General features: G+C 44.8%; 1 protein-coding gene across 1 annotated transcript in view; it reads left to right on the top strand.

Annotated features, from left to right (window-relative positions):
- Positions 1 to 16,942, top strand: part of LOC129095349 (nucleosome-remodeling factor subunit BPTF-like) — a 46,166-nt gene that overhangs the window by 16,197 nt on the left and 13,027 nt on the right. Inside the window, 22 exon segments of the mRNA XM_054603759.1 lie at positions 4 to 180; positions 493 to 674; positions 774 to 905; positions 1,656 to 1,785; positions 2,546 to 2,681; positions 3,068 to 3,370; positions 3,583 to 5,665; positions 7,667 to 7,791; positions 8,234 to 8,362; positions 8,554 to 8,704; positions 9,143 to 9,182; positions 9,358 to 9,583; positions 10,040 to 10,189; positions 13,335 to 13,465; positions 13,861 to 13,975; positions 14,154 to 14,257; positions 14,260 to 14,367; positions 15,043 to 15,283; positions 15,482 to 15,756; positions 15,932 to 16,045; positions 16,204 to 16,365; positions 16,813 to 16,895. Coding sequence (XP_054459734.1) covers positions 4 to 180; positions 493 to 674; positions 774 to 905; positions 1,656 to 1,785; positions 2,546 to 2,681; positions 3,068 to 3,370; positions 3,583 to 5,665; positions 7,667 to 7,791; positions 8,234 to 8,362; positions 8,554 to 8,704; positions 9,143 to 9,182; positions 9,358 to 9,583; positions 10,040 to 10,189; positions 13,335 to 13,465; positions 13,861 to 13,975; positions 14,154 to 14,257; positions 14,260 to 14,367; positions 15,043 to 15,283; positions 15,482 to 15,756; positions 15,932 to 16,045; positions 16,204 to 16,365; positions 16,813 to 16,895 — 5,297 coding nt within the window.

Raw genomic sequence — 16,942 nt, 5'->3', positions numbered from 1 at the left:
CAGGTAATAGTAGTAAATGCACAAGGTGACATCACCCGTGTCAGCACGCGGGGCAAGGAGGTGGTGATGAAGGCGACACTCAGCCAATACTTCAAGCTTGGCCAGGAGGGAAAGTACCGCGTCTATCATAACCAGTACAGCTCCAATGCTGTGGCCCTCAACAAGCACCAGCACAGAGAGGCAAGTAGCACCACATGTTTTTATTTTTTTATTTTTTTTGCCATTTGAATGTTTAGAAGAACTCCAACATTAAATAAGAGCTGTATGCTTGCTCAGTGGATTCAAGCCCCTTTTGGGTTTTTAGATTTCTACACATATTTGCAAGTGTTTCCCCCACTATTATAAAGACATCTAAGCCACATGGATTGGCGATGATATATTGATTAACACAGTTATAAACTGATATCGAATGGGGCACTAAAATGTCCCCGGTCTTTCAGATGCTTTAACTTAACCCCTGACTGAATCTAACTTTATTTGTCTCTTCATCAGGACCACGACAAGAGGCGGCATCTCTCCCACAAGTTCTGCATGACACCAGCAGGAGAGTTTAAGTGGAACGGGTCCATCCACGGCTCCAAGCTGCTGACCATCTCCACACTGAGAATCACCATCATCCAGCTGGAGAACAACGTTCCCTCACCGTTCATGCACCCTAACTGGGCCTCACACAGGTACTGATTCACTGTGATATTATTTATTACAATCCTGATACTTGCCTGGCTTGCTATGTGTTTTTAATAATAAATAAATGTTTAATGCTTGTTTTGTAGGACCAACTGGATCAAAGCAGTTCAGATGTGCAGTAAAGCCAGAGAGTTTGCGCTGGCTCTGGCCATCCTGGAGTGTGCCATCAAACCTGTGGCCATGCTGCCTCTCTGGAAGGACTCACTGGGCCATACAAGGTAGTACACAGCGTGTTTGTTTGTGTACTCATACATACTGTGTGCACACTACACCTATTCATCTTTTGTTATGTGATATAATGTCTCAAACACGCATAAACTCAATAATAGTTACGGTTCCATTCACAAATTCATTTTAAATGCAAGACATTCAAATACATCAAAACAAGATATCTACTCCAACAAGCGTTCACGGTGTACACGGGAGTCGTGTGGTTAGTTCAGCAGATCGGATCAAACGGCCCACCCGAGCTGTGAGCCATAATATTTAGACTGCAAGTCCACTACCAGAGCCACCCACCTCTGCCTCCACTAGCGCTTTAACACCACAAGGCCCCTTTTAAAGAGGTGATTGTCCGAGATTTCACAAGGCTAGGATCAGAGTGTGTGTATGTGGGAGACTGAACTGTGAGCGAAGTAATTGAGAGAGAGACGGAGACAAGTGTGTAAGTGTGTTTAATCTCTGTTTCCAAGAGCAACTGTTATCCTATTATCTTTAGTCAGCGCTTTAATTATAATTTTACATTACTCAAGAAGCTTTACAATTGTTTACTCACATTTAATAATAAGACAAATAATTATTAACATATGATGTGTCTCCAAATGGCTGAAGAGATGGGCTAAAGTGTTTAAAAATAGATACACAAGATACGTGTGGTTGTTGGGAAGTAACTCTTTGTCAATTGCATATACAATTTTAAGAGCAGCAGGCTAAACTGTATGACAATTAAAAAAAATATATGTTTGCAGGTTAAACCGCATGACGTCCATTGAGCGTGAGGAGAAGGAGAAAGTGAAGAAGAGGGAGAAGAAGCTGGAGGATGAGGAGACGATGCAACAGGCCACCTGGGTCAAGTACACCTTTCCAATCAAACACCAGGTAGGTCGCATAGGAACTCTCACATTTTGTCTTTCTAATGATCAATCCAAACCTGGCTCAAGATGAATTTATTATCTCAGAAGTTTTGATGTTTTATTGTCATTCATGCACACAAGGTACACCCTCTAGCACTTGTGTATACATACTACAGATATCAGATTGAGATTGCATTTGAACTTATTAGTGGCCACAGTCATTCGATTGCCGACTGCATGCCTGACATATTTACTGGTTATTACAACCTCATCCGTAACCAAATCCACTCATCATGTAAATGAGCCTCAAAAAGCACGCATGCTGATGTCCATGACATTGGAGATGAGATATTCTGTAAATGCCCTACTTGATCAGTGACAAGAGGCTTGATTTGATCAGATTCTACTTCAGTCGTCTGTGCAAACACTACAGAAAGCTATATTAACAAAGGGATAATGCCAATACTATTTCAGTCTGGTTCACCTCAAGATTTAGACTTTTTGCTGCCTGGAAGTCTTACGCATTGCTTTGGGAAAAACGTGAGTGAGTGACCATCAAGGGCTCTTTGATGCAGCGAGTTGAGTTATGATGCAAGTCATTTCCAGCAGCAATTAGTGATCAGTGGGTGAATAACCTCTGAACTTTTAATCCCTCTCTTCATGCCTCTGCTCTCCCCATTTTACTGTTTCTCCTAATTCACTTTTCTCTGTGTGAACCTTTCATCTCTTCATTCTTTATCTCACTTTTGACACATTCCGCTTCTACTTTCTGGTCTTATTTGAAGGTGTGGAAGCAGAAAGGAGAGGAGTATCGCGTTACGGGCTATGGGGGCTGGAGTTGGATCAGTAGGACTTATGTGCAGCGGTTTCTCCCGAGGCTTCCCGGCAACACCAACGCCAACTACCGCAAAGAACTGGAAGGTCTGGAACGGGAGACTTTTTTTTTGGGGCCTAAAATGTGGTTTTCTATAATTTAAAGTCTCGTTGACTCAGAGTGAATTAGTCTCTTCCTCAGTAATCTCAAAAATGTCATTGGGTGTGTTGGTTGACATTAGGCGTGTCTCTTGATGTGTCCGTGGATGTCATTGACTTGGCTTAGAGAGCGAATCAAAGACCTCATAAATAGTTTAGATTCTTGTTTATTCATACTGATAGTTTATGTCCTTGTTTATCCTTTTACCTTTGGCTGCTACCAATAATTTCAAATGTCCAGCAAAGCAGCAGAATAACTTCAGTGTCCAAAACATGTTCTTTATGCAATAGAAGTCTTATTTATTTTTCTAATTAAGTCATTGTGTTTTCCAAAGATGCTAAGCTTGGCAAGAAATGTACCCTGTTGGATTTGAGTCGACGTCCCAGTGTGTCTGCACCAGAAGCTCAGGGAGCTGCTGTCCTAAGTGGTGAGGCCAAAGATCAAGACTCCTCTAGCCCCTCCAAGCCTGCACCAGATCCTCCGATGTCTGTTGATGATTTGGAGTCTAATGAGAGGATGGAAGAGGAAAAGAAAGAAGGGGTAGATGAAAAGGGAAAGTCTGAGGAATTGTCAGCAGATGAATCCCCTGCAAAGATGGAGGTCGACCCCACCGACTCACGATCAGCTGAAGAGCAAAGTATGACAGAGTGCCACTTGGTTTCTAATCGCACTGTCTATCATTGATTGTGGTTCATTGAGTGCTTTATTTTAAACTAAAACAACTTTTATAATTACATCACCTTTTAGTGTTGTGTGTCCTTCCCATGCGTTTTCAACGGGATTGACAGAGATTGTAAACACAATTGTTTATAAACGCAGATTAAAGTCTGAATACATTTTTCTCTCCAGGGTCCAGTATTCAGGAGGAAAAGGCCTCCATGAAGGAGGAGCCTACAGAGAGCCCGACACGACCCTTTAACTACGATGTAGTGGACGTCAGCAAGGGCTTCCTCACACGCATTCCCTACAAGAAGAAGGTCAAGACCTCCAAGCTGGACTGCCTGCTGGAGCGACGGGTGAAGCAGCACGTCATTGAGGAGAGGCAGAGGCGGCAGGTGTCTGCCCCCAACTGTCAGACTCCAACACCAGTTTCGTCCATTTCAAACACTGTTCTGGGAACTCCTGTCCGGCCAAGGTCACCACTCAAGCCCCATACTCTCGCTCAGACACAGCTTGCACTGGGCAGAGCTGTCAAAGTGGAGGAGCAATCTTCCACAACACCAACTCCATTGGCAGGAAAAGGAGGAGGAGGAGGAGAGGTCAAACAGGAGAGTCAGGCTGAACCCTCTAAATCTACAGATGAGACGGTCACTCCTCCTCTTCCTTCCCCTGTGGTTCCAGACTCCACACCCAAAGACAGTTGCAGTACAGGTACACAAAACCAAACTGCCTCCATACCTCAGGTATTGGAGGCAGACTTAGTGGAAAGGACTATGGGGCCAAAAGAAACTAAAACGGACTGTTCAGGGCAAGAGGGGGTCGTGCTGCCGGATGTACATGAAGCAACAGCAGGGGGGACGTGTAGCTCTTTAGAGCGACAAACAGCCAGTGTTACATCAGATGTTACCAAGGCTGCACTTATTGAAAATACGGCGTCTGAGGTACCCGACTTGAAATCGGACTCTCTAAGAACATCATGTGTTCTTGATCAGATAAGCAGTCAAAACCCATCTCCTTCTAAAGGTGTTCAGCAAAACCAGGAAAATGTACGCTCAGCGCATTCACGTACGGAGGAAAATGGCATGGAGCTCGACAAGAACCAAGGAAATATACAAGGCGCTGGACAAGGTAGACCCGAAGACAATAGCACTCCCAAGCCAGTTTCTCCTCTCCCTCAGGTAAATGGTAATGATGGCTTGGGGAGTGAAAGCATGTTGGTTAACTCTGTAATGGGCTCAAATAATGGTTTGCTTACCAATAGTGCACAGCCCAAGGTGAACAGCTTAGGTAACGTTGCAGAACAAGGGCTGGTTGTCAAGGACAGCACACAGCTGAAGTCTTTAGTGAACGGAGATGTGGCCCCTCTCAATGACCGTACGGAGGCTGGGGACAAGGAACCGAGCCTAGCTTCTAAAGTAGAGGTAGAGAGCAAGACAGCGATGTCAGACCTGGACTACAAACCTCCCCTGAAGATGACGAGGCTGGAGAACAACATAGATGCACTTGGAGCTAACGCTCAGAGCAGCACATCGCCGTTTCAGTCGGCAGAGACCAAACCCAGTCCCGCGGTCAAGATCATCAGGATGGCGCCATCTCCTATACCTTCAGCGGAAGAGTCCAGTCTGAGCGACGACTTTGCGGAGGAGAATAGTAACAGCGGCACGACAGAGCCCCTCAAGACCATCATCACCCAGGTGACCACAACCTCCACCACAACAGTAGTTTCCACAGAGATGAAGATGGCTAAAGTGCCGTCGACGGCGCCCGGAGGGATCCCAAAGCCCGTGGCGTCGACGACAGAGAACAGTGCGGTGTCCACGCTCACCACCATGACCAAAACAACTGTGACCAAAATCTGTTCACCTGGGCACGACGGTCAGTCAGAGGACAGCCAGAGTGAGGTAGTGACGCAAGAACACAGCAAGGCTCTCTCAGCCTGCTTCAGTAATTCAACGAGGGACTGCAAGGGTAAAACCTCGTTGACGTCCGTCGCTGTGACCCTAGAGGACTCATCGACCACAAAGGGCTGCATCCGCCTCCTCAAGTTCTCCCGCACCAAGAAGACCCGCTCGGACACCGCCCTTCCTTCTTACCGCAAGTTTGTCACCAAGAGCCAACGCAAGAGTATTTTTGTTCTGCCACACGACGACTTGAAGGTGCTGGCGAGGCGAGGCGGATTCCGGGAGGTTTCCATATTTAGCTACAACGCAAAGCCGGCGCTGGATATCTGGCCATATCCTTCCCCAAGGCCCACGTTTGGCATCACCTGGAGGTAAGCACCCTCAAGCTTCTCAAGCACCTAAACTGCAAGCATTATCCAAAGTGTTCTTTCAATTCTTTCTGCCCTTGTGCTCACTGTACACGTAGTTATTCACTGACTAAGTCGCTGGTTGAGTTGCACTTCTCCATGGTGAAGTTCATCCTTTGCATTTGACCTATCTTAGCGACTGTGATCCGTGGGAAGCATTCTGTGGCGTCTTGTTCAAAGTCAACGGTTGTAGTGTAACCGATAGCTAACACGCATGTCACTTCATGTCAGGGGGGGAAAAAAACCAACACCAGAGGAAACCAATGCTTAAAATAGACACCTTGGATCTTGTAAAACATGGACAAACACAACTTTATTCCAAATGACGGAAATTCCACAGAAAGCCCAAATCAAATAAACTAAGTGTGTAAGTTTTAGTCAGTCAGATATGATATCGACTGACTGCACTCCAAATTTACTTTTAATTTAAAAAATATTGCTTGACAAGAATTCAGTTATACCCTTATTTTATAAATGTCCACTTAAGAGTTAAATATTTCAAAATAAAACTCAATCCGAGGAGACCCCTTGTGTTTTTTTTTATATCTTGTAGCAGATCAGACAGCCAGAGAGAGTGTATCTGGTCATAAAGAGTTGTTTTTTTCTGCCATATATTTGTAAAAGATTTGTGTATTCAGCGTCGCAGTACAGTGAACGCTAGCTCTGGATATCATGAAATGAGAACCAGAACATATGCCTGTGGTAGGAAGTATGTGAGCAGGATTATCTGTATATTTTCATTTCAGTTTTTCACTTTTTAATATCCTTCAGGCTGATGTGGAAATCTGATGACATGATAAGCCCTGGTTAGCTTTGTACTCTATATTTTAATACACAGATGCTTAGCTGAAATGTTTTCAAAACAACACACTTCCTTAGCAGCTTAGAATGTTCATTTGTGATATTTACACAAGACAACAGAAGGAATAAGGCTGCTAGTATGTCCCTTCAGCATCCACCTTAAACCCTCTCCTGGTTGTGTCCAAGTGCCCTCTCCTGTTGATTTGTTGTTCATTATGTCTCCCTCCCTGTCTGCTGTTTGTGGCTTTGGCCCTGAGGGATGTTGTGGCTCTGAGCCTGGTGTCACACTGGTTATTTTAACTGGGCCTCAGAGATCTGAAGCTGTCGTGAATCATCAGGCGGACAAGTGTCAGGATGTTCACTTTGTGCACACACCCAGCCCTGCAACCCAGGGATGTGGCTTCACATGGAAAAGGGAATATCTACCAAACCCAATAGACACACAGCCTGGTGAAGATGTTTTTGTAGATGTTCAAAATGTTATGAACGAGGGCCAAGTTATTTTTCGGAACAGCAGTCGTGGCCATAATGAGGCACGGGAGGAATATTTCTACTCTCAGAACAGTCTGTTACACCCAAAATTGTTTATTAAACTAAATAGGACCAAATTAAATATGCAAAGGTTTCCACTTTAAAAAGTTCAAACTGTTCATTGTTGTTTTATGTGCTTTTGTAGTCAGAGATAATATACTTTCTATCCCTTAACCAAATTAGCGTATAAAATGATTTATTAAATATGGCAGCCAGTCGATCTTTCATGTAAAACGGTCATACGGGGAAAGCAACCATCACCAGAGACCTCAGTGTTCCTCTTCCTGTCCCATGATGGTGCTCCAATGTGTTTTCTGTCACACTGAGGGAGTCCCTGGCTGCCAGTCGCCTGGCACTAACGAAATGTATGACACCAGGGTGAGGGAGTCCAAAAACCCTTCAGCTCATAGCTGTAGAACAGCTCCTCTTTCTCTCACTGGTGTTTAAAATTCAACTTTTCAGAACACTGTACACAACAGACATTTCCATTGTCCAGGTCTTTCTTTCAGTACAGCAGTTTTTTCATTTTATGTAAAGGTGTAAAAGCTGTAAACGACACACAATACTCTGGCAAATGTTTAGATGTTGCTATAAATATATGACTACTACTTTAACCGCTGGGTTGTGTTATAGGTATCGCCTGCAAACGGTGAAGTCTTTGGCCGGTGTGAGCCTGATGCTGAGGCTCCTGTGGGCCTGTCTGAGATGGGACGACATGGCCGTCAAACCATCCGCTGCTGTCGGCACCACGCGGACAGGTAGAACCCCCACCCAAACCACCCAACCCCCTCCAAATACAGATGTCCTTGACCCTGAGAGGACGGTGTTGTTTGACATATATAATATGTTGCAGTGCCCTGATCTCATTTCCTGAATGAATGTTCTGCTTTAATAATACCCATATTCTTAGCTATATTGTTAATATGCAGCTGGCGTTTCCACAAATATGGATCAACTTCAACCTGTAGCATTTCTTTGGTTCAACAACTGGATAGTATCTTGCTGTATTTACTCTGGCTATCCCTCCGTATTCCCATGTTGTGCCAGAGAATGATGCAAACAGGCTTGTCTGAAAAAGACACAGGCCTTAGTCTCATGTAGGCGTCACTGTGTTTATGTTGGAGTGCTTCTCCTCCATCTTCTCGGGCTCTCCTCCTCATCACCGTACCAACCCAGCCCTATCCCCACTCATTGCTACAGAGACATCGGACACTGAAATCACCACCACGGAGATCATCAAGCGCCGCGACGTGGGACCCTACGGCATTCGCTCAGAGTACTGCATCCGCAAAATCATCTGCCCCCTGGGAGTGCCCGAGACTCCTAAAGGTTAGATGCACTTTTTTTTTATTCCTGACACTGAAGAAAAACAATCAATTATTAGTTGAAGTTGAAGAAAAAATGATTAATCATTTGTGTCTATTCCTATCAATCAGTTGTGTTGCTCCTTATTGGTATTGCGGTGTTTTTAATTCGAGACACGATAACACTGATCTGGTTTTGTTCCACCACCCTCCCAGAAACCCACACCCCTCAGAGGAAGGGGCTGCGCTCCAGTGCCTTGCGCCCCAAGAAGCCTGAGCCCGCAAAGCAGACGGGCCCAGTGGTGATCGAGACCTGGGTGGCTGAGGAGGAGCTGGACCTCTGGGAGATCAGAGCCTTCTCAGAAAGGTCAGAGGGTCATGGGTCACAAGGTCAAACATGTCAAACTGAAGCATGGTGATTTTACCGTATCAGCTGCTAGCTAGAGGTAAAATGAAGGCTGGTTTGAGGCGGATGCTCAAAAGGAATTGAATCCATCATATTTAGCGTCTACTAACATACGCATATGTAACCTGTAAAATGTATGGAAGGATTGTAAGGTGTTTAAAAGGGGAGCTATCATGAAAAACTCACCCTTTTTAGTGTTTCGGCACATACATTTGAGTATTCAGGAGGGCCTACCAATCGCTTGCAGGCTCATTAGAATAGGCTCTCCTAGAAACCCTCCTAGAAACCAGAAAATGAGCATAATATGTCCCTTTCAAATTACGTCAATCTAACTTTTTTTTTGTTCTTCACAAATGTTTGCTCTGTCTTAAGCATGAGGTTATATTTTTTATTTTACAGGGTGGATAAAGAGAAAGCTCAGGCAGCAGAGCAGGCCAAGGTGAGTGGCTCAGTTCAGTGGTCTGGCACATTCATTTTTAAAGAAATTATATAACGAGGGCTTTTTATTTAATGTGTTTAAACTGAAGCTTGCATCTTACTTTTCAGATTTTTTTTTGTGTTGGCATTTCTTTTGAATACTTCTTATATTAATGTGCCGACTGACTGTTTCTCAGAAACGTCTGGAGCAGAAAACTGGCTCAGTTATAGCGACCCCAACGGGGACTCCTGCAACACCTATCGCCACGCCCAAAGTCATCGTCGGCTCACTGTCGGGCCAGGGCACCCCCACTACCAAGGTCGTACTGTCCACCAAGATGGGAACCCCCGTCACATTCCAGCAGAACAAAAACTTCCAGCAGTCGTTCGCCACCTGGGTCAAGCAGGGTCAAAGCACACAAGGTACTTTGCAGAGGAGCGTAACTAATAGCCAGTTAGCTGTGCTTTAGTCTGGGGGAGCTGCAGAGACGTACAGTGCACTCTTTGTTCTTACCTAAATTAAAGGGGCAGGGCATGTCGGAACAAATCATTATACGCGTGTTCACAAGAGGGACACCATTCACTCTATATAATCTGTGATTGTTTCACCAGACATTGTTCTGATATGGGCTCATACTATGTATTGGTAACTGCAGCTGTGCCAGTTTAGACACAAACGTTGTTTTAGTCGATTGGCTCTAACGAACTGGACAATGTTGACATGTTTCCCCGACAAAGTGCACTTTGAAAATATGTTGTTTTTTCTGTTTCACGTATATCGCGTTTTAAGTGTTGATCGTTATCGAAATTCATTAGAAGAAGTGATATTATTGGATTTACATTATATGCTGTAATGTTTTTATTTGTTTGCATTATTAGGAGTGGGCACGGAGACCACCATGGCCACGTCTGGTGGGCACACCTTCCAGATCACGGGGACCTCGGTGGGTGGAAAGGTACTGACCACCAAGCTGCCGCTGCCCGCCAACAGCAAGATCGTCACAGTCAACGTACCGACTTCACAAGGAGGTACGGCAGCTTTTATTAACAGTCACACCGGCAGACGGTTACATTTATTCAGTGTAGACATTTCTTCTTTCCATCCGCCACTATTTCTGGATGCATGTATGTTTGTGTTTTCATCGCTTCAGCTCTGATCCACAGCTGAGACACTTCAAATGTGTCAAAGGAGCTAAATTAGATGTGGCTCATTAATTGGGTGCCATTGTAAGCAATTTAATGTGCCAACCACGCACACGGCGCTCTAGAGGGACAGAGTCTGTCTTCACTCAGTTTAGATGTTGTTGGTGCCAGCCACCGCAGGCCAAATATTTTGAAGTCTACAAATTAGACACAAATTGGGCATTCCTCTGTCCTTGATTGCCACTGTCAGTGAGCCAAGTACACAGGTAGAGTCTTTTTTTCTTTAAAGGGCCCACAATTTAGAAGAACTGTAAGTGTTCAGCTCTATTAAACACACTGGCCCTTTGCCTCTCGGAATCAGTCACACAGCTGTCACAGCTAGTTTTACCATGGTGCTAATGCAGCCATGTTTTTCTTTACTGGCTCGAAATTAATCACTTCATTTAGCCTGGTTCCAGATCTCAAAATGTATTTACATAACTCTCGTAGTGTTTCAACTTAAACTGAGCAAAGAAACTGCTGGTACCGGCACAGCGGCTGCTGCCTTACAGAACAATGCAATGGAAATCGTTGCAGACTGTTTAAAAACCACCCTGATAAGTAATGTTAGGTACACTAGTAAGAATTTGCTAACTTGTACCGCTCCAAAAGGCTTGATTTGTGTATTAACATCACTAAACTTTCTTTTGAGGCAGGTGCTCACCGACCCTTACCTGATATATGTGTTTTATTTTGTAAACTTTTTCACTTCTCTAGAGTTTACAGGTCTGAGAAGTTCAGTATTTATCAGCTAAAGAGACAGATATTTATCTCGGGAGTTGGCGGAGACTTGGAGTTTTGGGCTCACATTCACCTGCTGGTCAAATGGACTGTAAATGAATGAAAAGATGCTGGAAGCTTGATAACTAAGCAAGCTTTTTGTTCCCTCTGTTTCTAGCTGAATAAATGTAAAAAAGGGGCTAAAATTTCAGTTGCAGTCAGCCGCTCATTGTGTATTGTGCTACCGTGGCAGCCTGGTCTGCATCAACTCTGTTGTGGTGCCCACTATGAGCCAACATCATGAGTCAGCAGCTTAGTTTGGTGTGGTACATCATGTCTGCCTGTGTCCTGTCGGCATGGTAATCTAATAGAAAGCTGTTATTTTGGTCGGATGGTTTTTGGGGTGGTAGATTTGTGTAGTCTGAGGTTCTAAATCCAGACTGCGGATTCAGTATTGTATTATCTTAAGTTAGGTGCTTTTCAACGTTTTCAAATGTCAATATTGACGCCGCGGATGAGGCGATGGTTTGTAGTGAGCACCAGCTGTCAGTGGTCAAATTACTGGTTGATTGATATTGCTCATCACTTGGTGTTGGCAGCTTTCATGTGGGTCCTATTGGTCAGATTCAGGTTTCACAAAACCAATTACCAGACTGCATGCTGTATACATGATGTCATTTTTGAATGATGGTGTGCCATTTCAAGCTGAAGATTTGCTTCAGTGAAAAACCCCAAAGCGTTGGATAGTGAAGGTTAGTCTAAAGACTAAATTACTTTCTAAGCTGTATCCCTGATTCAGATTCAGATCCACTGTTTGCAGGTTTTAAATCTGTTTTATCTGTCAAACAACTAACAGACAAACAGACCAAAAAACTAACTAACTTACTGAAAAGAAACAACTGAGGAGATCTTAATTTTAAAAGATGAACTACAAATGTCCTCATACTATGCAGTTAATGAAACCTTGAATTCACCAGATAAAGAGAATGATATTCACTAAGGATACAAAGAAAGTGATTTTTCTTACCTTTGAAGTCCCCATGAAGGAAAAACTAAGTTCAGGTGAAGTGTAACCATTTAATGGACATGTGTATTTATCCAGCATGACTGTTGGGCGCCCTGTTTGTTTTGGAAGGGCTTAAGGAAGTTAGGCAGGAAAACAAGTTTACCCTGAGGTCTGCGTCCCAGACAGGTAGCCCTCTATAGCGGGATTCCATTTTCCTTTTTTTCCCCCCTCTCCATCTTTTTGAATGAAAGTGTACCTCTCAACTCCGGAGTCCCAACTCACCGACCTCTCCAAACAGCCAGTCCATAGAAAAGCGTGTTTGATGTGTGTTTGACCAGAGCAGCTACTCCCCTGGTCTTACGACCGGGTTTAACGTCCGTGTTTGAAGAGGGAAACCCTTGATGTATAGGTTTACCTGCTCGGTTGCGGTTGAAAAACCGCAGCAAGAAGGCGGCAGCAGCAGCGAAAGGAAAGAGAGCGACACTCTTATGGTTTACATTTCTGCCATCAGCTTCACGTGAGCTCATTATGGCACCGGGCCCGCCGGGCAAATATGAAACGCTCCCTTTGTCAGGTTGAAGTTAAAAAAGTAGGATCTCGATTCATGCATAATTTATGAGGGGGCTCAGGTATGTTGGGGGAAACCCAACTAAGCTTTCAGTGAGCCTTTGAAGATTTTGTTTACCTGCTCAACTAATATTTACCGTCGCTGTGATCAAACGCTGGCCATCAGGCAAGGCGAGAAGCCCACAAATAATGTATTGAGTCGCATCAATGCAAGACTTCTGCACAACTGCTCACTTGTCACACGCAAACCTGTGGACACGGCTTCACTCCGGTAATTGTATTAGGAATGTTTGAGCATTTTGAAAGCTGAAGGTGGATGTGTTTGATGTTGTAAAAGGCAGGTATATACAAAATAAGTATCATTTATCTATAAAAAATATTAGATAAAGCTCACAAGCACTCCTATAAGGATACAATTAAAATGGGATCTGTAAACCACAAGTCTTAACCCTGTCCTTGCAGAATTTCTCTCTTTTACTTAAAATTACTCTTCCCTCCATGCCACTTGTGTCATCATTTAAAGTATCTCCTTGTCCCTCTCATCTTTCCAGCTGTTATGTTTTTGTCTCGTTTGATCAGTATTGACAAGCGACTTCCTAGGAGACCTCGTCTTCACCCGACCCCTCTCCTCCCACCTCTCTCTTTTCATTCTTCTCATTTGTTCACTCCGGTATCTTTCTGTTTCTCTTTTCTTTGCAGGTGTGGTTCAGCAGAAAGTGTTGGGTATCATCCCCTCCAGCACAGCGGGCGGTGCCCAAACCTACACCACATTCCAGCCCCGCACCACCACCCTCAACATCAGGCCCAATACCCCAGGCTCCCAGCAGCAGGTACATCTGCCTCCTCCCTGCTCTGAAGTATCCGTTGAGTTGTTTTAACTCAATCAATTTGTTTATCCTTTTTCTGTGGTCACATCTCCACATGTTTTGCTGGTTTTCCTTCCTTCCTTTTGCCTTCTGCTTTGTTTTGATCACATTGTAATTTCTAATATGTTTGCAAAAAGCTGTCTCATTACTTCATTATTATTCATTTCCTGCGCTGTTGGTTGTTTTTACAGAAGGTTACTTTGTCTGTGCATTATTTTATATTATGGAATATAATGAGCTCAAGACATGCTCCTTTTGTACCACACCTTGATTTTTTACCTTTTTCTTTTTTTGTCAGTTTACGAAGAAAATGCTGCTTTTGAAACTATAAATAATTCTTCATGAAAATTTCCCTCTAGGTTCTGGCAGCTGGTGGTCAGATCCGTCCAGGTATGACCGTGATCCGAACACCGATCCAGCAGACGGGACCAATGGGGAAGACGATACTCCGCACGCCGCTTGTTGTCCAGCAAGGTAAAGTACTCCTCATGAGAGTTTGAATACTTTTCAGATGGACAAATGGCAACTCGCCCTCAACGAAGCGCTGCACACTAGCAGCACAGTTAGATAAAAGCTCAAATGTAACTGTTGCATGCCCTCTCTGTAACTCTTTTAGTTATACTTACCATTGTTGTATACCTTTCTCTTTCAGGTCAGGGAGGACAACAGGTAGTGACTCAGATCATTCGTGGCCAAGCAGTTTCCACAGCAATATCTGGTGCCAGCCCCGTCGCCACCGTCACTGGCCAGGGGCCGCCGGCGCCGCATCAGGACAGGCAGCAGGCCAAACAGCTCCCGGGACCCCACGGTTGCAAGGGCAAGGCCAGGTTAAACTCACGCTGGCGCAGCTCACCCAGCTAACACAGGTCAGTGAAGGACGTCCTGTGTCACCCTGACCCTTTGACATTAACACCTCCCGAATAGCAATGAATTTGAAATAAAAAAGGCTTAATGGCCTGTAACTTTTTAGACAAATTATAGTACATCAGTTAAATACACTGCTCGAGATATATATATATATATATATATATATATTACATTGATCTGTACACGTTATTTCTCCCCAGATGTTTTCAGTAAAAAGACATTCAGATGGGACAGTATTGAGATTTAGAAATGTATTATGTTTGGATATGAACTATAAGAAAGGATGATGATAAACATTGCAAACACCCTGGTCTCCACAGGAACGTAAAAGGTATCCTCTTCAGTTCAAAATGTCTACTTAGTTCCAGAGTGCTTTTTATGAAGCCATCTGTCTTCTCACAAGCTTATTTGCAGAGCACAGTATCGCGTATTATGGTTTAAAGGGCTTTACAACCACATGCCAGCAACCTTCATGACCAAGCACAAGTTTTCTTAGAGAACGAATAGAAACTCTCCAAAAACTTTAGAACACATGGCCAATGGGAGAAACCAGCTGAGAGAGACCCCCCTCCCCTCTCAGATGACTGTTGGTGCAACAAGAGCCAACAACTACAACAATTTTAACCCAACAAGGTTTGAAACGAGCTTTTCCTTCTCTTCTCTGCCACTCGTAGAAGCAGCAGGCTATGTCAGGTGTGGATCGGCAGGCTGGTGTCGGCGGTACCCAGCAGGCTCTGACGGTGATGGTTCAGGGTCAGGGCCAGACCACCGGTCAGCTGCAGGTCATACCTCACGGGGTCACCGTCATCCCCGGACCCGGTCAGCAGCTCATGCAGGCAGCGCTGCCCAACGGCCAGGTGCAGCGCTTCCTCTTCACCCCCTTGGCCTCAGCTGCCACACCCACATCCACCACAGGTAAGAGGAGAAACGAGCATTGATCACCCGTCAGATAGTCATGTTAGGACGTTTGCTTTCAGGCAAACTATTGATATAAGTTTGAAAATAAATTTGATGCGTTTCTGCTGGGTGATTTGCAGTGAATGAGGGTGACGTTTTTTTGATGATGCTAATCTCTGACCCTTTTTTTTTTTTTTTCTCTCTCTCACTCTCCAGCCACCACAGTGCCCAGCTCCACCTCCACCAAAACCCCAGCACAGCCGGCTCAGCAGGCTGCCGCCCCCGTCCAGGCCGGGGCGACCCCCTTGGCCACCACCAGCACTCCTTCGTCGGCCACCCCGCAGGGACAGTTACCCCCTCAGACGCAGGCCCACATGCCCATCCAGTCTCCCACCTCGCTGCAGGTGAAAACGCAGGGAGGAACCACGCAGCTGCAGCTTCAGCAGACGCCCCAGCTCATCAGCATGTCCGGACTGCAGCAGCAGGTACAGGTATGATTAGCAGAGGGACACTGTGATCGGTGCTGTAACGTTAGCCATTAGCTCCCAAAACAGCTGTAGTTCAGATGTTGTACATGGTGTCCATCATTAGGAGACTTGAGTGTCCATAACCCTGGTTTTCTTTTCAGCTACGTTAATTTGTGTATATTCTGTGTGGTGGCTGCAGGTGTTGGCGCAGCTGCAGGCCCAGCAGGGTGGAGGCTCTCTGCCGCAGCAAATCAAACTGCAGCTTCCCATCCAGATACAACAGACTGGGACCACCTCAGCTCAGGGAGGACAGGTAAAGCAGCAAGCCAGCTGAACCGGACCCCAACTTATATTACCTTCATAGGACCTCGCCTAGGGGGTTTTGGTCCTAGAAAAAATTAATCAGTATACTGCTTCACACATTTAAACTGTATAAATGATATACCTTATCACACTATTCTGTCGGCACAGATTGGGAACGTAGTGACCATCCAGGCAGCTTCTGTCCAGGAGCAGCTTCAGAGGATCCAGCAGCTCAGAGAACAGCAGCAGCAGAAGAAGAGACAAGCCGCAGAGGCCAAGAGAGAGCAAGCGCTCAACGCATCCAGCCAGAGCGACATCATTCAGAAACAGGTGTGTATGTGTGTGTGGTTGCGGGCTCGGGCACCCGTCGTACTCGGGTCATCCATCCCAGTCAAAGGCAATACATAAACAGTCACCACCCTCCAACCCTCCACTAAGGCTGGGTTTATTTTTACAGCTCCAGCCCAGTCTCTGTTTGATTGGCCTATTACGGCAACTACTTACTTAACTGTGTTCGTTTTTGTTTTCCTGTCTCTATCTTGCCAAGTCACATTTCATAATAATCCATTTCTATAAATATTTGTAGTACACACTAAACACTACAAAAGTTACATCATTTTGGTTTTCATAGAGTCCAAATGATTGTATTTTTTGTTTTGGTGTTTTTTTGCCACAAGTTGGTCTAAATATGTTATTTGAATGTCCTTTTCTCTAAACATCTCCTCTGTTGTGAAATATGTGGTTTGTTCTGACATCCTCCTGCGTCGTGTGTTCCAGGTGGTGATGAAGCAAAACGCCGTAATCGAGCACCTGAAGCAGAAGAAGACCATGACGCCTGCAGAGAGAGAAGAGAATCAGAGGTTTGTTTGCAGTTTGTCACCAATCACAGTGAAACAACATGTGCAGA

Source organism: Anoplopoma fimbria, chromosome 9 (genome assembly GCF_027596085.1).
Source record: "Anoplopoma fimbria isolate UVic2021 breed Golden Eagle Sablefish chromosome 9, Afim_UVic_2022, whole genome shotgun sequence".
NCBI classification, from domain to species: Eukaryota; Metazoa; Chordata; class Actinopteri; order Perciformes; family Anoplopomatidae; genus Anoplopoma; species Anoplopoma fimbria.
The sequence above is the reverse complement of the archived record's forward strand: the minus strand, read 5'-3'. Positions and strand labels throughout refer to the sequence as shown.